This window comes from Papilio xuthus, unplaced genomic scaffold (genome assembly GCF_000836235.2).
Source record: "Papilio xuthus unplaced genomic scaffold, Pxut_1.1 DF828142.1, whole genome shotgun sequence".
Classification (NCBI taxonomy): Eukaryota; Metazoa; Arthropoda; class Insecta; order Lepidoptera; family Papilionidae; genus Papilio; species Papilio xuthus.
The window spans coordinates 4932214-4960112 of record NW_013530507.1 but is presented as its reverse complement, the minus strand read 5'-3'; the positions used below and the strand labels follow the sequence as shown (position 1 = coordinate 4960112).

Genomic DNA, 27899 nt, shown 5'->3' with positions numbered 1-27899 from the left:
TTTGATCATTTTATATTTCTACACCAAGGAAGGATTTCATACTTAAATAATATGGATTTAGTTTATACGTTTAATACGTGACCCTGGTGAAGATTTTGTTATTTGCAGTGTTTATTGTATAGAAGACAAAAATGGAGGAAAGAGATCTACGAAAGCTTTTGCAGACGAAGAACGGTTGCCGAGTGCCGCCCTTGCCCCCGATACCAGATGTACACATGATGGACAACTTACCTTTTACACCTTTACCACCTTACAATCGAATTAAGGTACTGCTTTTCTTGATATTTATTTAAATATAGGGGAAACGTTCTGCCACAACTAAAATATGTAACGATCATCGGCTGGGATCGTCGTTTAGCGCTAGTTTTTAGGTTTTATATATAATTAAATTAACTTAGATGATGTTTCTTGTGCTAAGCTTGAATTGAAATATATCTTGGGTTCATAGCCAAAACTAGCGCAAACGCGAGGCATATTTGGCACATACTTTCCATGTACACTTTTTTGATTTTTGTGATCTCTTAAAAATATTTGTACAATTATGTAGATTTATTGAGTATCCGTTTAGACAAAATATATCGGCGTTTTTCCCTTTTAGGACAAGCAAGCAAAGTTTCGCAAATTATTGGAAGCGAAAGCTACCGAGCAGAAAGTTAAGATCGCTCGTCCGCCCGTGCAGCGCCGGGAGAGAGACTTCCTTGAGATATCCGAGGACCGACACATTGCCGCGTTACGAGAATGTGCTAAAAACATTAAACCACCGCCGATGCTCAAGTCATGGGAAAGGAAGATTAGAAGCCTGATACCTTCCAAACTGCGCAATGCTTTCCCCGCTCTTACCGAAGACCTGATTAATGAAAGCAAAATTGAATGGGATAAAAAATTACATGAATTTGCAGTTAAAACTATCATTCGTGACGTGCCTGGCGTTTCTCGGGAGCGGTATCGAGAACCATATTTTAAATTTAAAGGCAAAACTGAACACTACGAAAAAATGTTAAAACATAGAAAGAAAATACAAACTGAAGCGTTAAGCTTACATCCATTTGTAAGGCTTATACTTCAATCAGCCGAAAAAATGTTCCCGCATTGTATAATCAAACTAAAGAATTACCGTATGAAAGGGGCAATACATTTAGAAGAGTTCGAGATGAAAATAATGGAGGAAATTAAACGTGCTGACTATCTTGTCTCAAGTACGTGGTATAATGTATTAATTAAATGGATGAAAAATCCTAGATGTTTAAAAAATATGCGCCCGAAGAAGATTCCAGAATTTGTTAGTTGCGCTACAAAAATGATATCGATTCAAATACAAGAACTGATGCGTCATTCGATTAATGCTATAATAGATGACCTTGATGATCCTGAATGTGTTCCTATTTTACGTTTAGAGTTATGTTTCGATGGAGAATTTTATTATCAGCCTACACTTAATACTCTTTTTAAAGTTTATCACAATATTGCTGATGCTATTTCTAACATTGCACAAAGACTTATGCCTATAGAGGAATATCTTAGAATTCCATATTTGAATGACGCTCTGCCTGTTGTGTACAATGAGTGGTTGCGCAAAAACGGCCACCAGCGACTACAAGCACGACTGGAGGAAGTATATTTACCATTGTTTGCGTATCTAGATGAATTAAGGAAGAAGTACGATATGCTTTATGGTCAACCCGCAAAGGCCGCCTTACTTCAATTCATAAATGAAACAGATGATTTTGAACACGCTCGCAACAAGATCAAGTATTTCCAAACAATCGACTCTAATATTACTGCTACCCTTGAAAATGAATATTTTAATTGTGCTGTAGTAGGCCAATTAGAAATGGTTACTGGTTTAAAACTAAAAGCTAATGAATTTATAAACGATATTATCGATGGGTTGGTTAAAGCTCATATGAATGAAAATGACAGCATATGTGCAGAATTTGAACAAATTGCTGAAAAAGCTTTAAAGGAACCCAAAAATGCCGCTGAATTAATAGAACAGGGTGTATATATTCTTTATGCCAAGACTGTGTTGGTCGAAGCTTTAAAAGAGAGAATAATGAAACAAATCAATATCATATCAAACCTTTTAGAAATGACTTCTTTAACAAAGGAGCACGTCGACTCGAACACTCGTACAGTGAACTGGCTCACTGCAATAAAACCTATTTTTGATAGAAATGCTGCTGCATATGAAACATTCAAAGCAGATATGGAAGAAAATTTACAAAAGAAGATAGCATTTCTTAATAAAGAGGTTATAGAAATAACACCTTACATAGAACTTTTAGACAGCATGGACGACGTTAATCATACGCTGGAATATTTAGAGTATTTACGTAAACTTGCACATCGCTTAGCAGATTGCGATAAACTAGTAATTTGGATTAATAATGAAGAGACTACATTTAAATTTCCCAATACTAGTTATCCTGACTTGGAAGAGCTAAAAGATTTAATAATTCCATTTTATAACTTGGTTCATCTGGTACATCGATGGAAGCGCAGCTACTACACGTGGATGGATGGCCCATTTGAATTTATGGACCATTTACAAATAGACCAAGATCATGATTTCTATTACAAAGAATTTTTAAAACTTTCAAAAAATTATAGGAACAAAATAAAGCAACAAATTGCTGAAGGCGTCGAAAAGCGATTTCAAGGTTTGGTTGACGATCCTGACGTTAATAATATGCCAGCTCCGATGAAGCTTTGTGCACAAGCTATTGCTGAGCTCAAAGAATGGCGCCCGAATGTACAAATGGCGCATATAATGTGTAACCCTGCATTAGAACAAAGACATTGGGATGATATGTCAATCATAGCTGGCTTTGATTTAACACCGACTGCTGGCACAACATTAAGAAAGATTATCAACTTTAATTTATGGGACGATATTGATCAATATGAAATCATTAGTGTCGCTGCTACTAAAGAATTAGCTTTGATAACAAATTTGAATAAAATGATGGCTGAATGGGTGGACATTTGTTTTAAAACAAGTCCATATAAGGATACTGGAATATTTATTCTTTCAGGCCTAGATGATGTTCAAAGTGTTTTGGATGATCATATCGTTAAGACGATTGGAATGCGAGGATCCGCATTTGTTAAACCTTTCGAAGCTCAAGTTAAAGCATGGTACGAAAAAATTGTCAGAGTAAATGCAACTATTGATGAATGGGGCAAGGTACAAAGTCAGTGGTTGTATTTATTGCCAATATTTTCATCTAAAGATATTGTTGCTCAAATGCCTGAAGAAGGAGTCATGTTTGTCGAGGTAAATAACATTTATCGCAGATATATGGGTAGCGTCGACAAAGATCCTCACGTTTTAGAAATTGCTGGTGGTATTGGAGTATTAGAATCATTCAAAACTGCATCAGCTTTGTTAGAGAAAATTAACGACGGCGTGAATGACTATTTAGAAAAGAAACGCTTATACTTTCCGAGGTTTTTCTTTTTGTCTAATGACGAGATGTTAGAGATACTTTCAGAAACAAAAAATCCTTTAAAAGTTCAGCCGCACTTGAAAAAGTGTTTTGAAGGTATAAACAGACTGGTATTTGATCCAGAATTTAATATAAGTGCCATGATATCAATGGAAGGTGAACAAGTAGAACTTCTTGAAATTATTAACGTAGCAGCTGCAAGAGGATCTGTTGAAAAATGGCTTGTACAAGTTGAAGATCAAATGCTCAGAGCGGTGAAATCCGAAACGGAATTATCCTATTATGACTATCCAACCATGGGACGTGTTGATTGGATTTTATCCTGGGAAGGCATGGTGGTACTCGCTATATCGCAAATATATTGGGCTATTGACGTCACTGAATGTTTAAATACACATAAACTGAGTGAACTTGAAAATTTTCATACTAGTTTAACAAAACAACTTAATGAAACCGTTGGTGTCATACGTCGTCCAGATTTGACAAAATTAAACAGTATAACTGTTAAAGCACTCATTGTTATTGACGTCCATGCAAAAGATGTCATATTAGACCTAATCGGAAAAAATGTGATTGAAGTGACAGATTTTCAATGGTTGGCCCAGCTGCGATACTATTGGGAAGAAGAAAAAGTTGCAGTAAAAATAATAAATGCAGTCGTAGCGTACGCTTATGAATACTTAGGAAATTCTGATCGCTTAGTTATAACCCCTCTGACTGATCGATGCTATCGGACTCTAATAGGAGCTTACTACTTACACTTAAATGGTGCCCCCGAAGGTCCAGCCGGTACAGGCAAAACTGAAACTACCAAAGACTTAGCGAAAGCATTAGCTGTACAGTGCGTTGTATTCAACTGCTCAGATGGGTTAGATTACAAGGCTATGGGTAAGTTTTTTAAAGGCTTAGCATCGTGCGGTGCTTGGGTTTGCTTCGACGAATTCAACCGCATTGAAGTGGAAGTCTTATCTGTAATAGCTCAACAGATTCTGTGTATTGTTCAAGCCGTAAGACAGCATTTAGAAGAATTTGAATTCGAAGGAACTACTTTAAAGTTAAATCCAGCGTGCTATGTATGTATTACAATGAATCCTGGGTATGCAGGTCGATCTGAACTACCAGATAATCTTAAAGTGCTATTTCGAACAGTTGCAATGATGGTACCCGATTATGCCATGATTGGAGAAATATCATTGTATTCTTTTGGGTTTATAGATGCTCGAAGTCTTTCTGTTAAAATTGTTACAACTTATCGTCTTTGCTCTGAACAGCTATCTTCTCAAAATCACTACGACTACGGAATGCGGGCAGTTAAAACTGTATTATCTGCTGCCGGGAATTTAAAAAGAAGTTTTCCAAACGAAAGTGAAAAGATTCTTCTTTTACGATCTATTATAGATGTAAATTTACCGAAATTTTTATCATTTGATGTTCCATTATTCGAAGGTATTATATCTGATTTATTTCCAGGCGTAACTTTGCCCAAACCAGATTATGAAAACTTTTTAAATGCATGTAAAGAAAGATGTGAAGTTAACAACCTTCAACCTATGGAGTGTTTCTTGATTAAAGTTATACAGACTTATGAAATGATGATTGTCAGACATGGATTTATGTTGGTTGGTGATCCATTTTCTGGTAAATCGATGACCTTAAAAATATTATCAGAGGCTTTGTCTCTCATGGAAGACAAGAATCAACCTGGTGGATGTCATTGTACTTATAAAGTACTCAACCCAAAAGCTGTAACAATGGGTCAACTTTACGGCGCATTTGACCCTATATCGTATGAATGGACCGACGGTATCGTTGCGACTATGTTTCGAGACTTTGCGTCCGAAGACACGCCGGTAAGAAAATGGATAGTTTTTGATGGTCCCGTTGATGCGGTATGGATTGAAAACATGAATACAGTTTTGGACGATAATAAGAAACTATGCCTTACATCAGGTGAGGTAATCGCAATGTCTAGTGTGATGTCTATGATATTTGAAGTAATGGATCTTTCGCAGGCGTCTCCTGCCACTGTATCGAGATGTGGTATGATATACATGGAATCTTCATCCTTTGGTTTTATGCCTTTTTACAAATCGTGGTTAAACACCTTAAATCCTATTTGGCTTGAGGAGAACGAAGATTACATTTTTAACATGTGCGAATGGTTATTTGACCCATTAGTTTTATACGTACGAAGAGACTGTAACCAGCTCGTAAAGGCTGGTGAAGTAAACTTAGTAATCAGTACCCTACGGCTTATAGAAATGCTTATGGACAACGCAATTGAAGGTGAAGAAGATACAAGACATACGAGAACTTGGTTTATAGCTTCTTTCATGGCTGCCTTAGTTTGGGGCGTTGGTGGAATATTAAACAGCGACTCACGTGATAAATACGACGATCTTGTTAAAGAATATTTTAGAGGCGAAAAGGGTGTCCCACAAGAAATAGACAGAATTGATGTCTCCATACCAACAGAAGGCAAGTTAGTTGACCATTACTACCAGTACAAAGGCAAAGGTTGTTGGAAATATTGGCCAGATACTTTGAAAACTGTTCAGGTAAAAGAACAAATAAATCTGCTGCAAACGGTAATACCTACATTGGAGACGGAGAAATATATTTCACTTCTTAGACTTCACACTAAATTTGCTCAACCGTTATTGCTAATAGGACCAACTGGTACAGGAAAAAGTTTTTATGTCCAAAATTTTTTGATGAACGAATTAGATATGGAAAAGTATACTCCAGGATTTATAACATTTACAACGACAACTAGTGCTAATCAAACCCAAGAATTAGTTATATCAAAATTGGTCAAAAGAAGAAAGAATAACTATGGACCTACAAAAGGTAAAAAAGCAATTATATTTATTGATGACATGAACATGCCTGCTAAAGAAGTGTATGGTGCGCAACCAGCTATAGAATTATTAAGGTTGTATTTCGATCAAAAGCATTGGTATGATTTAAGAACCACTGAAAATTTATATATTCATGATACCTTTTTCTATGGTGCTATTGGCCCTGTAGGAGGAAGTCGTCAATTAATTTATCCGAGAATGTTACGTCACTATAATATTTACTCCATAAATGAATTTTCAAAAGAAAGTATGACTAAAATTTTTACTACTTTATTACAATTGGGATGGAGACGAAATGGATTTGGTCAGGACACCCAACCAACAATTGTTAACATAATAGCGGCCACTATGAACATATATGAACAAGCAGCCGAAGGTCTCAGGCCAACGCCAGCAAAATCGCATTACATATTCAATTTGAGAGATTTCTCCAGAGTTATTCAAGGTTGTGCATTACTTAGAAAAGAATCAGCTGATAACAAAAAAACTTTTACGCGAGTTTGGGTTCATGAAATAATGCGCGTGTTTTATGACCGATTGGTGGATGAAACGGATCGCACTTGGTTTTTTAACTTGTTAAAAAATTCAACTCGTGATTTCATGAAAGAAAACTTTGAATCTGCTTTAGACATATATGCAACTGACAAAGGCGAAGTTACACAAGAAAGTATAAAAAGCATGATGTTTGGCTGCTTTTTGGATACCGATAGTCTTGAAGGTGAGAGACGATATGAAGAAATTCCATCAAGGGAGTCAATTTTAAATGTTGCAACGACAATGCTAGCGGAGTACAATGCTATGCATAAAGCTAAAATGACAATCGTTTTATTCGACTACGCTTTAGAACATTTATCGAAACTTTGCAGACTACTTTCAATGCCTTCAGGCAATGCATTATTAGTAGGAGTAGGTGGTTCTGGTCGCCAATCCCTGACACGTTTAGCTGGCACCATTTTAGGACAGACAGTTTTTCAACCAGAGATTACAAAGTCTTATAGCGTCAAAGATTGGCAAGATGATATTAAATTAGTGTTACGTGAATCTGGGGGTCTTAATAAAGATACTACGTTCCTATTTACTGAGAGTCAAATAAAAGAAGAAGTCTTCATACAGAACATGGATAGTTTACTTAATTCGGGCGAAGTTCCTAATTTATATGGTTTAGATGAAAAACAAGAAATACTCGAATTAGTACGTTTAGCAGCGCAAGGAGGTAATAGAAATCTTGATATAAGCCCTTTACAAATTTTAGCTTTCTTTGTAGCACGTTGTAAAGTCAAGTTACATATTGTCTTATGCTTCAGTCCGATAGGGAATGCTTTTAAAACCAGATTAAGACTATATCCCTCATTAGTGAATTGCTGTACTATCGATTGGTATGACAGTTGGCCTGAAGACGCTTTGGAAATGGTTGCCAATTTCTATATGGTCAAAGTTAATGTGTCCGATAAGATAAAAGCAACTGCCGTTATTATATGTAAGCAATTCCATGTGGATGCACGTGTTATATCCGCCGACTTCTTTAATCAGTTTGGTAGAAAGACTTATGTAACATCTGCCTCTTATCTGAATTTGATTAAATCATTTACGACACTTACCAACAGGAAGCAACGCGAACTAAAAGCGGCAAAGTTGAGGTACACTAATGGTTTAGATAAATTAGGTCAAGCTGCGGAAGCAGTTTCAATCATGCAACATGATTTAAATGCATTAAAGCCGCAGCTTATGGTGATGGCTGCAAAATCAGCTAAAATGATGCAAGAGATAGAAGTAGAAACCGCCATAGCTGATAAAGCCGCAGCACAAGTAAGAGAGGACCAAAAAGTTGCCAATGTACAAGCGGCCGCTGCAGAAGAATTGAAAAAAGATTGTGAAGCTGACTTAGCGCTTGCATTGCCAATTTTGGAAGACGCTATTGCTGCATTGAACACATTAAAGCCTGCAGATATAACCATTGTTAAATCAATGAAAAATCCACCGGCGACAGTTAAGTTGGTGATGGCGGCAGTGTGTGTAATGAAGGGTATACCTCCTGATAAAATACCCGATCCTGACAATCCAGGAAAGAAAATGCTAGATTATTGGGGTCCCAGTAAACGTATATTAGGTGATATGGGCTTCTTAGATTCCTTGAAAAATTTTGACAAAGATAATATTCCTATCGCAACAATGCAAAAAATTAGAAAAGAATATTTATCCCATAAAGATTTTAAACCTCACATAATAGCCAAGGCATCCACTGCTGCAGAAGGACTTTGTAAATGGATAATTGCTATGGATATGTACGATGCGGTCGCAAAAGTGGTAGCACCGAAAAAGGCAAAATTAGAAGCGGCTGAAAAAGAATTTGCCGAGACAATGGCGATATTGGAAGAAAAGAAAGCAACAGTAGCTCGTTTAGAAGCTAGACTAGCCGAGTTGAATGAAGCATTGGAAGAAGCTAATATTAAGAAAAAAGCTTTGGAAGATGAAGTTCAACTATGTATTGATAAATTATATCGCGCTGAAAAACTTATTGGTGGTCTGGGAGGTGAGAAAGTTCGCTGGACAGCAGCTGCTGCAAACCTACAAACGTTATTCGATAATCTTGCAGGAGATATTTTAGTATCATGTGGGATCATAGCCTATCTTGCACCATTTACATTACCAGTAAGGTTAAAAGTTACCGATGAATGGAGAAAACTAATTATAGATTTGGATATGCCACATTCTCCAACTTATTTATTAAAAGATGTATTGGGATCTGATATTAAAATACAAAATTGGTGTATTGCGGGTTTACCGAGGGATTCTTTTTCCGTTGATAACGGTGTAATTTTAGATAATTCGATGCGATGGAGTCTGTTAGTCGATCCACAAGGTCAAGCAAATAAATGGATCAAAACAATGGAGAAACCTAACGATTTACAAATAATGAAATTCACAGATGGTAATTATATGAAAGTTATCGAAACTTGCTTGGAATACGGAAAGCCTGCCTTGATAGAATGTGTTCTAGAAGATGTAGAAGCTCCGTTAGATCCTATTTTAATGAAAAACACTTATATGCAAGGTGGAAAGGAATTTATTGCACTAGGAGACAACGTTATTGAGTATCATCCACATTTTAGACTTTACATGACAACTAAATTAAGAAATCCGCATTACCTACCCGAAGTATTCAATAAAGTCACTTTGATAAACTTTGCTTTGACAAAAGAAGGTTTAGAAGATCAACTGCTTGGAATAGTTGTAGCTAAAGAACGCCCTGATTTACAAGAAAAACGTGAACAATTGATTGTACAAGGTGCTGCAAATCGTACGGCACTTAAACAGGTCGAGGATGACATATTACGAACATTACAAGAAACTAAAGGTGATATTTTAGAAGACGAAACGGCAATTGAAGTTCTAGACTCATCTAAACTTTTAGCTGTCGATATTATGAAAAAACAAGAAGCTAGCTTAGAAACTGAAGAAATAATTGAAAAGTTTAGATTAGGTTATAGACCAATCGCGTCACACTCAGCCGTTCTGTACTATTGTGTTACTGAATTACCTAATGTTGATCCAATGTATCAATATTCGCTTACCTGGTTTATTAATTTGTATATATTATCTATTGAGAATGCTAACAAATCTAAAGACTTAGATAAAAGATTAAAGTTTTTAAAAGAAACATTCACTTACAATTTGTACAGCAATGTATGCCGATCCCTATTTGATAAAGATAAACTTATGTTTTCATTTATAATGTGCTCTAAAATGATGTTATCCACTGGCGAAATGAGTCATGAGGAATATATTTTCCTCATAACTGGAGGTATTGCCGTTGAAAATCCATTAAAGAAGCCAGTTGATTGGATACCCGATAAAGGTTGGGATGAAATATGTCGAATAAATGATTTGACTATCTATAAAGGATTTCAAAAAAGTTTTGTTGACTCTCCAAGTAAATGGAAAGAAGTTTACGATGAACTGGAACCCCATAATAAGCCACTGCCGCTGGGATGGGAAGAAAAGTTATCCGCCTTTCAAAAGTTATTAATTATTCGTATATTAAGACCTGATAAACTAACCATCGCGATTTCTGAATTTGTAGAAAAGCAAATGGGTCGAAAATATATTACTCCTCCACCATTTGATATTGGAAAATCATTTGGCGATTCAAATTGCTTAGCCCCTTTAATTTTTATATTATCTCCCGGTTCAGATCCCATGGGAGCTCTAATAAAATATTGTGAGAAGATGGGCTTTTCACATCGATTCAATTCAATTTCTTTAGGCCAAGGTCAAGGACCTATTGCCAGAGCTATGATAGAAAAGGCGCAATTAGAAGGAGGTTGGGTTTGTTTGCAAAATTGTCATTTAGCTGTTTCTTGGCTTCCAGTACTTGAAAAAATTGTTGAAAATTTTGACTTGACAAATACTGACTTAAGTTTTAGATTATGGCTCACTAGCTATCCATCTGACAAATTCCCTCAATCCGTCCTCCAAGTAGCTGTCAAAATGACCAATGAAGCACCTACTGGGCTACAGCATAATTTATTTAGATCATATATGTCTGAACCATTAAAAGAACAAGAATTTTTCGAAGGATGTCCTGATAAAGATAAACCTTTCAGCAAGCTCCTTTACGGTATAAGCTTTTTTCATGCTGTGGTTCAAGAAAGAAAAAAATTCGGCCCCTTGGGTTGGAATATTCAATACGGTTTTAATGATTCCGATTTTCAAATATCGGTAATGCAACTACAAATGTTTTTAAATCAGTATGAAGAAATACAATACGTAGCTATAAAATATTTGACCGGGGAATGCAACTATGGCGGAAGAGTAACTGACGATTGGGATCGAAGGTTAATAGTTACCATATTAAATAATTATGTTAATCCAGGTGTAGTAAGTGATCCTAACTATTTGTTTTGTGACATTGGACCCCAGTACGGGTTACCTCGCAGGTGTGAATATCAAGACTACCTCAAGCATATCGAAACCGTCCCTGTGTCTCCGCCGCCAGAAGTATTCGGCTTACATATGAATGCAGGAATAACGAGGGATTATTCTATTTCTTTGGAGCTCACATCGACACTAGTCCTTGTCGAAGGCGGAGGTAGCGGCGCGGAGGGCGGAAATACTGAAGTCATACTTGTTCAAATGGCATCAGAAATTTTGTCTAAACTTCCCTCGACATTCGATACTGAGATGTCTCAAAAAAAATACCCAGTCGATTACAATGAATCGATGAACACTGTCCTTATTCAAGAAATGGAAAGATTTAACAAACTGCTTAATGAAGTCATCAGATCTCTTTTAGATTTGCAGAAAGCTGTGAAAGGTCTTATTGTTATGTCGCCGGCTTTAGATATGATGGCTAATGCAATGCTGCTGGGTAGAATACCTGAGAATTGGTCTAAACTATCGTACCCAAGCTTGAAACCCCTACCGAGTTACGTTCTCGATTTAGTCGAACGCTTGTCAATGTTACAAAAATGGTATGAAAACGGTAAGCCACCTACTTTTTGGCTCTCAGGGTTTTTCTTTACTCAAGCTTTTCTGACTGGCTCAATCCAAAATTACGCAAGAGCGAAAAAAATACCAATTGATTTGTTGATATTTGATTTTGAAGTTCGCAAAGTCGATTACGAAACGACTCCCGCAGAATGGGGAGTTTACGTTGAGGGTATCTTTGTCGACGGCGGCCGCTGGGATCGCAACGAACACGTCGTGGCTGAACAATATCCTAAAATATTGCACGACACAATGCCCGTCATATGGTTATTTCCTAAACTTAAAACTGAGTTTGTGGAAGGGACGCGATACAAATGTCCCTTGTACAAGACGTTAGAGAGAAAGGGGGTTTTAGCCACAACAGGTCATTCTTCTAATTTTGTATTGGCTTTTTATTTGCCATCGGATAAACCATCCTCTCATTGGATTCAAAGAAGTGTAGCCTTAATTTTACAGCTAGATAATTAGATAGTGAACTTGGTGATGAGAGGTAACATTGCCATTGTTTCTTTGTTAGCATAGAATTAGATTATCGATATTCACAGGTTGTATTAATGATATTTCAAAATTCAATTAATAATCCTTTAAAATATTACTAGCGAACTTTCCCATAAGTCAGTATGTGTTATAAAACTTTTGAGTGGTAACATACGCATATTTTGATATTTAAAACTGTAAATTTGCATTCTGACAATAATAGGAATGTAAACACGATAATAACTATCGGTCTTCATCCTGTAAAATCCGTAGGTTAAAGCTCGATCATGCAGTGATTATTTTTATGTCAACTTTTAAACTTTTTTGAAATATTATGAAAAAGATCATATTTTTGCGTCTCATTATAACTCATATTTATTGCATTGTACTGTTAACTGTATTGTGTTTTAGTTTAATAATAAAATTAATTAATCCGGGGCATTGCCCTTTAAAATGAAACAATATTCCGTGTTTTATTTTTATTCATTAAACATTTTACGTGTGTACGTAATTTAATAAATACCTAACTTTAAAAATCCGTTTGTTTATTTTTAATTAATGTTTGCCGTATCTTATTTGCTTCAAGGAGCTGACGTCTCAGCTTTAACATGATTGCATTGTTACGTTTCTGAAATATATATATTTCAATTACAAATAAAAATATAAATAACAAAGATCCTTAAAATAAATAACAAAGATCAAGACAATAGTCAGATGTGAAAAAGCTGATTCGTCGTTGAGTAATTCAAGTTCAGTCCATTAGTTTCAGTGGTATCTCTATTGAATATGTAAGTATTAATATTTCTTACCTTTAAGACGGCACATTCACGTTCAATCATCACTGTTTCTTTTTCAAGAGCGCTAACTATTGTCTTCTGTTCCTCTTCAAGTTGGAGTTCTTTCTTTTTTAATTCTTCCGCCTCGGCTTCTTTGGCTTTAATGTCTTGCACTTGCACCGCTTGTTCTAGTAACAGTATTTTTTAATTCATACGCCATCTTAGCCCATTTCCCTACGGATAGCTGGTACGTTTTGTATACTCTCCAATACATCTCTATTAGCCATATGCACACCCTTAGCCATTTCCTCTTTCACACAATCCATAAACACTTTCTTCGGTCTTCCGTTAAATAAGACTATGTTCCAAAAAGCACAAAATAGTAGATAGTTTTCTTTTATACCTTTTTATTATAGTACAAACTACTTACCTTTTAAAAAAAGTTGTTTGAATCCATCCACGTGTTGGTTGAGGCTTTCAACTTGTTCTTTCATTTTACACTGTTCCGAAGCTTTACAGATCTCTACCACGGCTATTTGAGTATTCACTTCCGAAATACCATTAACGAGTATCTGAAATAAAACAAAACGTCTAATGTGAGCCACAGTAGTATTTAAACTTAACGACTTTTGGAAAATACCCGCATGAAGAATTAGCATTTGTATTTTTTGCATTCAGTTTTTACGTTCCGATATAAGGTAACGTTGCCTTCTTCACTCCAAGCGTCACCTCCTATGTATTTTGATCTATTTGAAGTTTAATATAAGTGACATCATTTTCATTTTGTCGGTTATTTTGAAAATTACTACTTCTATGTGCTACGACATATACCTACCTCTAATTGCTCTGTTAATAGACTTATTTCGTTTGTTACAACCGAAATTTCGTTTGTAAGGTTACGCTCTGTAGTGCGCAGCTGACTTTGTATTTTATCAATGGTGTGCTTACGCCTTAAAACTAAAATAAAGAAAAAACAAAAGAATTACATAGTACTTAAAATTCTTCTGAGAACTTCCTAAATTATTTTTTGATGGTCTTAAAGCTGAAATTATTATAAACCTGTGTATATACAATTAAACACTTCCACAAATGTGAAAACAATATGTATATCATTTTATATCATGGACGCAGTTTAATAAAAATTAAAGCCAAAAACCTGATTTAAGTTGTAGTTTCAATGATTCTACGTCACTCGACATTGTCTTAAATTTGTAAATTTCCTTATAGGACTAAATATGTGTATATTATGTTTTTTTTATTTCTCACTAAAAAACTTTAACGTACACGAGTACACGGCACTAAACAGTTTTGAATACAAAGTTCCAATTTTATTTTATCCAAACAAATCATTATTATTAGTGGTTGATAGACATCAGGTATATAATATTTAACTTTAGTTGTCTTATTTTTATTGTTGTGTAATAAAGAAATTAATACTGTTTTTTAAATTACAAAATATACACTGTAAAGTTATATCATCTGTTTAATTTTCCGTTGACATGAGTGACACTGACGCTTCTAAAATTTTTTTTTAATCTACATTGCGGTGTAATGCGTCGATTTAAAGCGTGGTTATCTTGAAAATTCTTTCTTTTATAAGTTTCAGTGATGTTGTTTGTAAGTGAAATGCAGTTTTTTACTCCATCACAAGTGATAAACATTTTTACACCATAATTTACCGTCCTTATGTGTAAATCCTCAAAGATGGTTTCTGGGTCGACGAGGGTGATTCAAGTCACTAATATCGCGCCCCAGGCGACGAAGGACCAAATGCAAACTTTGTTTGGTTATCTGGGTAAGATTGATGACATAAGACTATATCCAACGATTAGAGATGTATCATGTCCTGTGCAGTCCCGTATATGTTATGTGAAGTACTATGACTCTGCTACAGTCAATGTAGCTCAACATATGACAAACACGGTTTTTATCGACCGTGCATTAATTGTAATACCCATGCAGTCAGGTGAGATACCTGATGAGCATAAAGCACTTGAGATGTCAAGCAATGGGACACTAGTGCCTGGCTTAAGTACTGTAGAGCCAAGATTACCATCACATGTGGTGAACACCTTAGAAGGCGTTCCTCCAAACCAAGTTATCCAAAGTTATGACCCTAAAATGGCAGCTGCGGGAGTTCCAGTATATCCACCCCTGCCAGCGGCTTATGATTCTAGAAAAATTGAAGAAATACGAAGAACATTACTTGTCATAGATGTAGGTGAATTAACACAACAGCAATTGATTGATCATTTTACTCAAGCTGGAGAAGTTAGTTATCTAAGGTTTTGTGATAGAGAAGCAGACAATCTTAAATATGCTCTTGTGGAAATGTCTGAGCAGGAGTGTGTTATTAAAGCTTTACAGTTGAATGGAAGTACTGTTGAAGGGCAGACTATTAAGGTTAGTAAAATTTCTGAATTAATTTTAAGATGCAGTCTTCACAACAACACTAAACTTAAAACTCAATACAGTCAAACCCAGATAAGTGAGTTTGATATTTTTGTTGCTTATATAGGCTTCTATCTAATCTGAGTTTCTCAGTTATGGAATTGGCCCATCGAGACCAAACAATTATTTTTACTTCAATATGTTTCTGCTTATCTAGGTTTGACTGTACCTAAGTGTCTTAAGATAATTAAAGATACTCACTGCTAAACTCCAGGGAAGACATTAACTAGTTTTGCCATACAACATAGAGTGTGAGGTGTCCTGTAACTGGTAATACTTCCGCATAAGCATTCACCCTGAGGAAGCACCCCAATGAGTGCAAAACTAATTTGTGCCATCACCAGAATTTAGCTGTTCATATTTATCTTACTAATGTAATCTTCTAATAAAGTCTCAAAATGGTTTAAACAATTTAATTACTTAAGCAACTGTGATAAATTGTAATTTTGACTTGCCAATTCTTTAGACAAAAATTCAACTTTTTAACTCATTAGTGTAATGATAAATCAAATATTCTATTGACATGCAAAACTTGAAAAAAAAGTGTCCACATTACCACCACACACATCCATGTCGCACATTTATGTCAGTTTATTGACAAAACTAACTTGCTGTAGACATTAATTTTTACACAGTTGCGTTCTGGTGTCAACATGATAAAGTTTTTAAAACAACTTATTACATTAATAGGTACATCATGCAACTCAAGCTATTTGTAAGCCACAAACTAAGAGTAACGAGGCTGCCCAGAGAGAAATAGAAGAAGCCATGTGTCGGGTGAAGGAAGCTCAGAACTACATTTCAGCTGCTATTGATCCAGTGATTGGACTCTTGTCAAAGGAGAAAAGACGGTATGTAATTCAAATCAATTTAGTGCACCAATATTGTTCACAAAGTGTTCTTGTGCATCGATTTAGTACAATTTGTGAATCTTTGTGTAGGACGCGGTCTAGGTCGCGATCCAGGCGGCGGTCCCGGTCGCGGCGATCGCGGTCGCGTTCTCGGCATCGCAGCAAGCGCTCGCGTTCCCGTTCCCGCCATCGCTCGCGTCGCTCCCGCTCCCGACACGCGCACCGCACCAGGTAACACACAAATTATTTTATTTCACTTCATATTAATTAAGTGACCGAAACTAATAGGTAATTTAACTTTTTGTTCTATTTGATCCAGGTCTCGATCCCGTCAACGAAGTTCCCGCGTATCTCGCTCTAGGTCGCGTCATCGCTCCTCGAAGTCCAAACGCGACCGGTCGCGTGAGCGCGATCGTGACCGCAAAGACAAAGACAAAGAAAAAAAGAGTTCCAGTGAAAGAGATAAAGATAAGAAGGAAAAATCTAAGTCTCCGATTAAAGATATCGAAAAAAATGATAAGGAAAATGAAAAACCTGAAAAGGACGAATCCAAGCCGGAAGTCGTCGTCGATACCAATGGACGACCCGAATCCGACGCAAAATCAAAAGCATCAACACCAGTAAATGATAAGGAAGAAGAACCAGAGAAAGATAAGAAAAAAGAAAAGGACAAAGAAAAAGATAAAAAGGAGAGGGATAGAGAAGACAAGAAGGAAAAGGATAAAGACAAAGATAAATCTCCGTCCAAAAGGCGAGACCGTTCAAGGTCTCGGGAGAAAAAACGCGACAGATCACGATCTAAGCGTAGGTCTCGTTCGCGATCTAGAAGGAAACGATCGAAATCTAGAAGAAGGTCGCGATCTAAAGATAGGAAACGGTCTCGTTCCAGAGACAGGAAGAAATCTAGATCACGGGACCGTAAACGTTCCAGATCTAGAGATAGGAAAAAGTCGCGGTCTAGAGACAGAAAGCGGTCCAGGTCGAGGGACCGCAAGCGGTCCCGCTCACGGGACAAGAAGCGGTCGCGATCCCGCAGCCGCCGCTCCAAGAGCCGCTCCCACAGGGACTCCAAGACACCGCACGAACGAAAGTCTAGAGACCAAACACCTCTGCTTCCTGTACCAGAAGAAAAAGAAACGACTTTAAACGACTCCAAACTTCAGGATATGGCGGATGAAAAGAATTCTCCAGACAACATGGATATTTCTAATTCACCGTAACTTTAACTAAAGCCACATAAGTAATATTTCTCATGAGTCTTTCACTTTATTGCCAATGTACATTTCCAATTCCAAATAAAATAAATTTTGAATACACATGTTTTTTATTTTCCTTAAATGATCTAAAGGCTATTGATCTTCCTAAAGCAGATTTGATGTCAATCTATACTTGCATATTTAATATTTTAAGAATTGTTTTAAAGTAACGAAAAAATAGTACTGATAATTACAATTTTAATTATTTTATATTAGACGTTTCGTGGGTTTATCGATAATTATGTTTGGTTAAAAAGTTTTCATTTACTACATATTATAGAAAAATATGATTTAGTTTTAAATCCACCAATGAAAATACTTGTCTTTAAAACAAAGAATTTATGAATCTATCTATATTATATAAAATCAAGCATATACAAAAAATTAAGTTGCCGAATATTTACCAATTTAATTAACACGCTCAATTACGATTTTATATGACCGTGTAATTATATTTCATTTTATAATCCAATATCAAATACATAAAGAAACAACGTGGAAATGTACATACATATAAATCAGTTAGAGGTAAAAGTTGAAGGCCTTGAATACTACAATTGTGTCAAACTATTTTGTAGAATAATTGCTTTTTTTTTAATTAATAAAATACTAATAGTCGTCCATTGGTCGAAATTGTACTATATAAAATTTAAATTTGCGTAATTTCCTTAAAAAAAAGTTAAGAAATAGCAATTTTATCATAATCTGTTTTTTTTCAGACATTTCTTACAATTTACGTTAACTATTTTATACCTGGAAGTTTAAAATTACAATTCAAAGTTTACAAAATAGACTTTCGTGATGCTATCGATACGTCTTTAGACCCTTTATTGTTTCAAACACGAAGATGGTTGCAGAAGGGCGAAGCTCCCTACCCTGGCTACTGCAGGGCTCCAGGGAGCGGGACATGTTTACCGTTATTATGTAATTGCAAAACTTTATTAGATATATGGACTAAAATAAACGAAACTAAATCAAAACTTAAAGGTACGCCCGTGTAAATACATTTGGATTATGTTCAATATAACAATTAAAAAAGATAAATGAAAATACAAAAAAAAACTACACATTTTTTTCATCATAACATAACACAACCCAGTTACGTTACATTTCAAATTAAAAAAAATATATTTTTAAAATAAACATTTATTTCTTGATTATAAGATTGTCATAAAAATTAGTTACTTATTGTTAATTCTGGAATAATAGGCGCACTATAAACACCTTACATGAAAAAATAAAGTTTGAAAAATATAGCCACATTTCCAAGCTAAAATAAATTAAAGCATTGCGCTGAGATCTATTATCTTCTCTATATAATTATACGCGTAAATACTACTTTGTATTGGATACAATAAGTAATTTGTCAAAAAATTTACAAGGCGTCAGAATATCAGTGCAAAAAACCTGACAGTTTCATGTTTTCCTCATAATTGTGAAACATATTGTTGTCTTTGTCTTATCCTAAGAGAATGAGAGGGATGTATATATCAAAACTTTCTTTAGTATATTGTGTCTGGTATAAAGATTGTAACAACGCACAATATATCTTATTTACTATGCAATAGAGTACACTTCAGTTTGGCAGGATGTCGTGCATGGCGTAACGCCATGTCCACCGGCGCGCGAGGCTCTCGAAGCGAGCGCGATCTCGTACATACATCTCACCCAACTCCGGCTCCATACAAACCTGAATTAGTATATAAACTTAATAAAACATATACTTTTAAACCCTTATTCCACTAAGCGATTAGCCGTAGCAATCACATGTCAAGATAATAGCTTGTCATATCCTTTTTCTCTCCCGTACAAGATCCGGCATTATGTCTTCAGAAGATCCTTGTGGGTGAGGGGGTACATAATAAGGCAAAATAAAGTCAAAAGTTCAAAAACAAAAAAAGGAGTTGGTGAATCTGTGGTAATACTGACCGCGGTGTATGGATCTGTGAGTAGACTCTGTATGGAGATGAGGACTTTGCCTATGGTGAGTGCCAGTGACCAGTTGTGATGCACCGAGTCGATGCCGACGTCACCGTGACGAGACACATTAGGATGTAGAATGCGCGTCAGGAACCGCACCACAGGAGGGTTCATTGGGTAACTAGCGAAAATAGACCATATTACTAATTACTATAAGTTCTTTTTTGTACAACTGTAGCCAGCCCCATAGTGCATATTTTTCAAAATATATTTAGTGAAATAGTTAAGGTTAGTTAAGTTAGAATCCGTAATATGATGTTACTCACGAGTAGGGCACTTGTATGTATAGATAGAAAACGCCGCCTTCGTAGGGTGAGTCAACGGGCCCCGTGACACTGGCTTGCCAGTGGCAGCACTTGGGGTCCAGCGGAGCCGCCGCGATGCCCTCCGGCGGATCGTTGCGCATCATCTGATACATTATTAAATTGACCTATTTTACTATCTGAATGGACTGCAAAACTTACTAATATTTTAAATATGTATGTTTAGATGGATGGATGTTTGTGTGAAGGTATCTTAAGAACAGCTGAACGGATCTTGATAAAACTTGGCACACATATAGAGCATAGTCTGGAATATAAAGTAAATCTCAGTATAATTCTTCTTAGTTAGACGCTCGAGTAATTATTATTAAAATGATTTAAGTGCAAACTAATATAACAAACGGCTAAACACTCACATATTTGTCCCAGTAATTTAAATACCTTTGATTCAGTACGCAGTCTGTTCCTGCGCCAGGCGTTCTCTTCGCCGACTGGCTGTGCCAACACTGACATCTGCACCAGGCAGTGCCGGCAGAAGCATGAATCTACCAGCGCTTGATACTTCTAAAAAAAATTAAAAATCATTAATTCAAATGCTTTATGCAAAGCAATGTTACAGGCAAAGGAGGTTTACAGTTGAGAGAAATGTGAGAGAGAGAGAGAGTCTAGGGTCGCACGTGATTAAGATTCTACTGTATGTTCAAAAATAGTCAGAATAAAAAATTGGCACATAAGTCAAAATACAACTCTTCTTCACTATCTACCGATTCAAAGGCTAGATGTTATGTTCTTATTATATATATATGTATAAGAGACCTTATGCCAGTCGAGGTTGGGAAGCACAGGTCGGAAAAGTGGCCAGCGTTGCATAGTGAAGGCGGCCCAGCGAGGTGGAGGGACGTGCGCGCGCACCAGCCGCCACCAGCGTGCGCAAACGCATGCGCATGCACACAATGACAAATCATCCAAGTAACTGAAGATGCATAGGAGCACTGCAAACAAATTTTACTACATTTTAAATCATGATAAATTTTAATCTATATTAGGGTCACACTGATTTTGTCAGAGAGAAGAAATTAATTAATAATCAGAGTATGATTGTTTAAGACACCATATAACTCCTAATGAATTAAAAAAAAAGTTCCATAATTGTACAGAATATATTGTATAAAAACAAAACAATTTTACTTACCTTCAGATGGCAAATGCTCCACTAATCCAGGAGCTAAATTATCTGGAAGCCTTGGAGTTGACAAAGCTTGTAAGGAGCGTGCCAAGCTAGGGGGCTGCGGAGGTGGTGCCCTTGCAGCTATGTCAATAGGGCCAAGCGGCATCCCTGAACCACTGCCTTCACTGATGCTCCTGCTTGCTCCAGGTCCTGAGGTACTTGTGCGACTAGTTTCATCTTCAGGGCTTGTCTCACTATCTAATGAATTCTGTAAATGATTTTTATCTAATCAGATATTTCGGCGGAAATACAGACAGTAAATATAGAAACATTTCTAATAACTTCTACATTAAAATATTTTTTTTAAGAACTTAAACAAATAGCTTTTCAGATGAACCTTGCAAACTCAACAATTATTAATAGATACATTAAGTATAGTTTTAAAATGTAGCTGAGATTGGCCAATGAAATATTAAAAGATCTAACTTGATAAAGTCCAGCAAATTATAAAACAACTTACTCTGTAACACCAAGAAGGAAAAGCACAAACTCTGTTTAGTCTGCGATCTAACTGGAAATTCAGATCAGAAGGCTCATCATTTCCAGAATCACCATCGTCAGTTTTTTCACTGCAGAAATAGGAGCTTGGTAGATATGACGGAAAGTCAGGAAAGAGAAAAGCGTGGCAGGTAACGCATACTGGCTCACCGAAACTGGGGCCGTAGTAGCCGTTGCAGACATAGCAACTGGAATTCTACAAAAAATAAACAAGTTTGAACTACGACATTTTTTAAAACCATCCGAATATCAAAATCATTTCAAGTTACATTGTATTCAAATTCAAGCGCCTCCTGCATAGGAGTAACAGATGTCAGTTTATCATCATTTTCTTCTAACTTCTTTATAAAATTAAAAAATTCCGGGCCCATAAGTGACATGCTGTTAACTAAAGTATTATATCTAATTACAATTTTATCAAAAACAAATTTGACAACAGCTTAATGTTTTATTCTTTCAATGTCAAAATTGACATATATTTTTTAAACTGATCTTAGGAGGCAAAGAGCTTTTAATCAGACAGAAATTTGAAACCAAAAGAATTATTTCGTTTATTGGATTTTAAGATTATGTAAGCGTTGGAAAGAAATAATAAAAAAGTTACCAAATAACGTATCTATCCTTTATAAAATAAACTTGTTTATAAATTATAACGATAATGATATCGAATGAACGGAAAACAGACTGGGATACCGAGAAAAATGAATGAACCCTAGAAGGGGACCTTTAACTGGTTTCAACGAGGATTTTATCTCTGATTCGACATTAGCCAATTTTAAAGTAGAGAAATAGCTCCCATATTATATTAGTAGAGACTAGTGGAGGTCGTTTGTACCTTGCATTCAGGAGACAGCATTGTTGCCTTTATGTTTCAGATATGAAATCCCAAATATGTAAAACTTGGGTAATTTATAGGTTTTTAAATCAGATGGTTTTCTGCAGCACTCACGTATTTTTGGGAAACTTTATAAAAATAAAACACAGGTTCATCTTAAAATTATTTCTTATCTGGCAAACACTTTTAACTTCTTATTTTGTCGTCTTCATTTTGATAGTGCATTAAAATAATTTTTTTAAAGCATCAAACTGCGCAGTAATTTTCAACTGCGTATACAAACAAAGAATACAATGTATTATTAATAATTACAAATATAAATTTAAGACAATAGTTATAATCTATTTCATAGAAACAGAATTTCAAATTTTACAAATTAATTTGTCGATTGTACAGAGCCACTTTACACTATTTTATTTATTAACAATCTTATACGAAATTAATCAGTTCTCGAGAGCATTTGGAGTAATGTGGTTACATTTAATGTATTTATGGTAGCATGGTTGCTCCATTAAAAAATCGTTTAAGAAAATACTGTTCTTATTTTAATAACATAAATTTTAAAGTACAAATTTGACATTATTTCAAAGTCAATTGGTACTATAAAATCGTTACATTTAATAAAAATAACTTTGAACACAGCATTTTTTTACTTTAATCCTATAGGTTGTAAACACATGAGACATGAAAAATACTGATATTAAAACTAATGATTTCTAAAACTGCTATCTATTTGTATCTTTATAATAAGAGCTTTTATTAAAACTGAGCGTTTCAGAAGGAATTATTAAATTTTCGTTTTTAACTCGGTAATCATAGTTTTTATTAATAACCAAATTTAACTACTACACATTTGCAATAACATACCACCCCGCGTGATTATATCTTGGTACAGCAAGCGATAAAGCATTACTATGAAGGTTAGTTTTGTTAGATAATTCGACGTCATCGGTCTCAGGTGTCATGTTATTGTCCACGCATAGTAACTTGTGAAATACAACAATGCCCGCCCGTACGCTCGGTTTTATAAATCATACTCAAGTTGCTAGTAGAATTATTTAACAATTTACATTATTTTTGTCATTCCGAATATTTGCATAATAATTTGTGTTTTTATTAGCTTATTTTTTGCATTCTTTGTAATTGCGTTTTAAAAAAATAAATGTTTCTATTACAAACATTCGAATAACTACCAACTAGAATACCGCAAACGGCTCATATTATAATTAATCATAAAATCATCGCAAATATTAATTGCATAAGAATACGACACTTAACACTAAAATCAGGAGGACATAGCTTAAATTTTATATTTAGTCATCAATCCGTACAACATAACAGCACACACTGAACGATCCATCGTCACATATCGTCTACATCCACATGACAATAAACTGTTCAATTTGCAATTCATCGACAAACTTGTCAGTGTCCGGCTCGACCAGCATAACATGACCTCTTACCCAAAAGTATATTTTTTATAAACTAAAGTGGAGTCAGAATCCATTGGCGATCCGGTTGACGACACTGAAGGTAGCCGCCAGTCGGTACACTAAGTTAGCTACACCGCACACACTCGCGAGGGTATCGCGCGGCGCGGCTGCGGCCGGGGGCGGAGTCCCCGTTTTACCGCACTCAGTACGGGGAGTAATACATGCCGCGCCTGTACCCTCTGCGAACAACGGGCGACCACATTAACACCGCTACAAACACTAACTACGACAATAGTAGCATGCAAGCCGGCCTCGGCCGTAGCTAAGCTATCCTTACAAGCCAGCAAAATACAATTCAAAGCTTAACTACGACCATAAAACGGACCCCGCTCGTCAAGGGGAAGGAAGGATATATATACAATAAATTAAAAATACATATAACGTTATATCAACTTTATTTAAAAACTGTAAAACTGTATATAAATATTTCTTCCACAGACAAATGCAATCCAAGACTAAAAGTCAGCCTTATCCATGAGAATATTGTACTTATAAAATTCCTCTTAACAATGGACGTCAACATAATACATTGTCTATCAGTGTAAACTATTGTCTAGAGCGGTATAGATGCTACAGCATTACAACCATGTATAGGATGAATGTGACAAGAAGTCATGCGACATGAATAAGGCTGGGGGACAATCAGTTTAATATGGTTGGTACCTGCCGCGGCGGATGGGCCGGTACACCGCCAGGTATGAGTTGAAGCCGCCGCGGAAGGAGCGGCCGCGGCCACGCATCGACCGCGGAGGCCGGTTGGTTGACGACAACCCCGGCTTGTTCGTGCGCTTTGGCATAACCTGCGATAATAAAAAAAATCATTAATCCTTTTACTTTATTAGTCTACTGAAAGAAAATAAATACTGCTATTAGTTCGTGGGTAGACTGACATTTTGTAAATATTTTTATCAAAGAAAGTTGACAACATAAACTCGGTTATGTGGCATGGTTTTTTCTATGTTACTCGGCACTTCAGGCAGACAAGTGCTCTCAATTGCAGTATAACAAATTAAAAGCCGGGTACAATAACACATAAACTAGTGTGATAAACAATTAAAAAAAATTACAACATCAATGCTACAAGAATCATGTATCACTTCACTTACCTGTAGTAGGTTTCCCTTGATGGAAAGCAATAAAAGCAAACATGGAGCCCATTTTTTTCTCCATTCATTGTTAGTTAAAATACATGAATGATTAGTTTGAAAACTATTATATAGTCTATATAGTTTTTCAAAATGCTTAAATGTCACATTTGGACACAGTGACAACATTCCTCGGAGTTGAATTACCAATAATATGACAGCTATTATGTATTAATTGCTTTTTAGAGAAATAAAAAAATTACCTTTATTTGACGCCCTCTAAATAGAGACTCGTCCATAGCCATAGCAGTTTGTACGCTATCTTTGTCCCCAAATTCGATATAAGCAAAACCTTTGGGATGTCCATCAAACTTATTACATAATATTGTCACCCTGAAAATTGACAATTATTTATGAATTAATAAACCATGAATAATATTTAAATATACATCTTATTACTATTTAAACACAACATGCAATACAACAGCAAAACAAAGTAAAAGCATCAATGACAAAACACTAATAGCACAAATTCATTTAACTTTATTGTAAGAAAAGGATCTTGACAGATGGACGGACGGATAACAAAGTGATCCTATAAGGCTTCCGTTTTTTTCCTATGAGCTACGGAACCCTAAAAAGGGACATAATGAAGCAATTATAATTTTGTCCATTTTAGAACATAGATATTTATTGAATATTCTCAATACATATATACATTTTAGTAGTACATATTTAATTTTGTTAGTGTTGTTAGAATACTTACCGTGTACATCTTAAATTTAACTGTAATAATGATTATATTAAAATAAATTAATAATAAAAATTCATAATGTCAAAGCCTTTATTACCTGTTGATTGAACCACAACCATGGAAGTGTTGTTCCAATTCTTCAGCTGTCGCTCCATAATCCACATTTCCAACATAAACCGACCTATTGTCTGCTTCTATTTTCTCTTCTATAGACATGTTTAATGGACTTGCTGAAAATTTTATATCATTCTTTAATATACAACATCCTAACATTGTAATCTTTTATCATCATCACCCTTTCCTTAATCCACTCAATGCAAGCTGGGCTTTTGTCTTTTGATGTGATCTGTCATACAGAAATACAGTAATCACTTTCTTCTAATTCATATCACCTTACAGAAGTCATCTACCCTTAAGATTGTAAACTTTGCCAGTTTGTAATCCTTCTTGTACATTTAAACTAATAAAGGCATAATGTTTCATATCTTTATGATTTCTTATGTATCAAAGTGATGAATCAGCGGCACTGAACATTTATATAAATAGTAATGGTATATTTAGCTTTAGTTAAGATGCTTAAAATTAATTATTTAATTTTAATTTATTTATCCTAAGTAAGGTTAGAGACAGGCAGGCCGCCCTAGCTGTAATAAATTGAGCCAAAATATTAACATTACAAAAACCTAGTGCACCAATCATACAAGTGGAATAAAGCCAGGGAGATGATGAACAGTTTAAACACATTAAAGATTATTTCATGCTATAACCATTAAAGGTGTAGCATGATTACCGTGTATGACAAGGTTTAAGGCTTACTAAGTCCAGGAGGGCTACCCATGCTCATTTGTTTATCAACTTCAGTTTGCATTTGTTTCAATTTCTCTGCTTCTTCTTCCATTTCTCGAACTCTAGCTTTAATAGCAGCTAGGTCAGGTACCTCCACACCAGATGCCTCATCTCCTACCTTAAAATAAAAAATATAGATAAAAATTGTAAATTTCTGTAAATTATGCCTCATAACTTTTTAATACTGTATGTTAATAACATGACAAGGAAATAAAAAACACATTATTTAATATTATATTAGTATTTTTGATAAAGATTCCAAAGTTGTTTCATTACATGTTCATAGCAATGGGTAGAAAATGGTTAAATTAACAATTTAAGTAATATTTATTTATATTTATATTATATATACGGCATACGAAAACAAATTGTTGTATTAAAAATCCTTTGCATTTTTAAAATTACAACATTGTTGAATAGTTTATTTTCTCTTGAGCATCTTCACCATTTAAGCTGGTCGCATTAACCTCATATATCGTGGTATTTTCTACTTTCTCTCAAAATATGTGGATAGGAATTTGTTTTACAACATTGTAAGCAGTAAGTACACTTAAAAAAGATATGCGATTGATATGTAAACAATAATATTTTGTTTTAGTGGGTCTAATACTTTACATAAAGATAGACAAAACTAAAGTTTAAATAAATTACTTACACCGAGGCTGTTGTCGGTCATGTTTAATGAACCGTTGGTTCCGTCCAAATGATTATTGTCAATGGACTCTAAATAATCGTCATTTTCTGCCATATCCACTTACACTTATAATGCAATTCTTGCTCAGCGGATATAAAGTAAACACTGCACATATAACCTTCGTCTTGGGTTATTACATAAAATCACAAATAACAGAATTCCGCCAACAACTTATGATTACGAAGCTTCCTGACGTACCGGTAACCAATCCGCTAATAATCAATTGATCTACTTATAAAATATTTTCAGTACGAACTACTATAAGTAGGAGATTTTAGCAATCTTACTCCAAATTAGTTAAAAGTCTTAATATTATCGTAATTTTTATAGATTTATTTCACTAAATTTTCAAACACCAAACATTATGACATTTCAAAAATGTCAATCCGGATTTTGGATATAAAAATATAGGCATTGTTTATGCTTCATAAAAAACCATCGCTTTGTAAATTCCAAAACTGAACTGAACTATTTAAAATACAAAAGAACTAAATAGTTGTTAAAGTGAAAAACTACCTTAAAAATAATTTTGTATTAATCTAAATCAATATTAAGATAAATTTATTTAATTTGCTACAAGACAATCTATGCCCAATTATCAAAATCTATGTTTTT

The 27899-nt window shown here is 35.2% G+C and overlaps 5 protein-coding genes across 7 annotated transcripts; 2 read left to right on the top strand and 3 right to left on the bottom strand.

Annotated features, from left to right (window-relative positions):
* Nucleotides 1-5: 5 nt before the first annotated feature.
* Nucleotides 6-12732, top strand: Dhc62B (Dynein heavy chain at 62B). Its single transcript, XM_013307579.1, has 2 exons — nt 6-266; nt 599-12732. The coding sequence occupies exons 1-2, from the start codon at nt 132-134 to the stop codon at nt 12263-12265; spliced, it is 11802 nt and encodes a 3933-aa protein (XP_013163033.1). The 5' UTR covers nt 6-131; the 3' UTR covers nt 12266-12732.
* Nucleotides 12733-12786: 54 nt separating this feature from the next.
* LOC106114161 (uncharacterized) lies at nt 12787-14304 on the bottom strand. Of its 2 annotated transcripts, none has more exons than XM_013307259.1 (5): nt 14207-14304; nt 13886-14007; nt 13481-13622; nt 13084-13238; nt 12787-12902 (listed from the first exon to the last, which is right to left on the bottom strand). In XM_013307259.1, exons 1-5 carry the CDS (start codon nt 14247-14249, stop codon nt 12804-12806), a joined length of 561 nt encoding a protein of 186 aa, XP_013162713.1. In that variant the 5' UTR covers nt 14250-14304; the 3' UTR covers nt 12787-12803. The 2 variants fall into 2 exon arrangements, 1 of the variants encoding a protein (XP_013162713.1); XR_001227695.1 differs by having other exon boundaries at nt 12790-12902; nt 14110-14248.
* Nucleotides 14305-14580: 276 nt separating this feature from the next.
* Nucleotides 14581-17666, top strand: Srp54 (splicing regulatory protein 54). The gene is made up of 4 exons (XM_013307646.1): nt 14581-15453; nt 16192-16352; nt 16443-16583; nt 16672-17666. Exons 1-4 carry the CDS (start codon nt 14737-14739, stop codon nt 17570-17572), a joined length of 1920 nt encoding a protein of 639 aa, XP_013163100.1. The 5' UTR covers nt 14581-14736; the 3' UTR covers nt 17573-17666.
* Nucleotides 17667-19094: 1428 nt separating this feature from the next.
* On the bottom strand, nt 19095-22021 carry morgue (modifier of rpr and grim, ubiquitously expressed). Its single transcript, XM_013307123.1, has 8 exons — nt 21847-22021; nt 21540-21773; nt 21044-21287; nt 20668-20843; nt 20293-20415; nt 19855-19997; nt 19538-19709; nt 19095-19298 (listed from the first exon to the last, which is right to left on the bottom strand). Exons 1-8 carry the CDS (start codon nt 21955-21957, stop codon nt 19185-19187), a joined length of 1317 nt encoding a protein of 438 aa, XP_013162577.1. The 5' UTR covers nt 21958-22021; the 3' UTR covers nt 19095-19184.
* Nucleotides 22022-22562: 541 nt separating this feature from the next.
* Pabp2 (poly(A) binding protein nuclear 1) lies at nt 22563-27667 on the bottom strand. Of its 2 annotated transcripts, XM_013307588.1 has the most exons (6): nt 27246-27667; nt 26561-26708; nt 25842-25974; nt 25254-25383; nt 24569-24705; nt 22563-24084 (listed from the first exon to the last, which is right to left on the bottom strand). In XM_013307588.1, exons 1-6 carry the CDS (start codon nt 27336-27338, stop codon nt 24048-24050), a joined length of 678 nt encoding a protein of 225 aa, XP_013163042.1. In that variant the 5' UTR covers nt 27339-27667; the 3' UTR covers nt 22563-24047.
* Nucleotides 27668-27899: the final 232 nt, after the last annotated feature.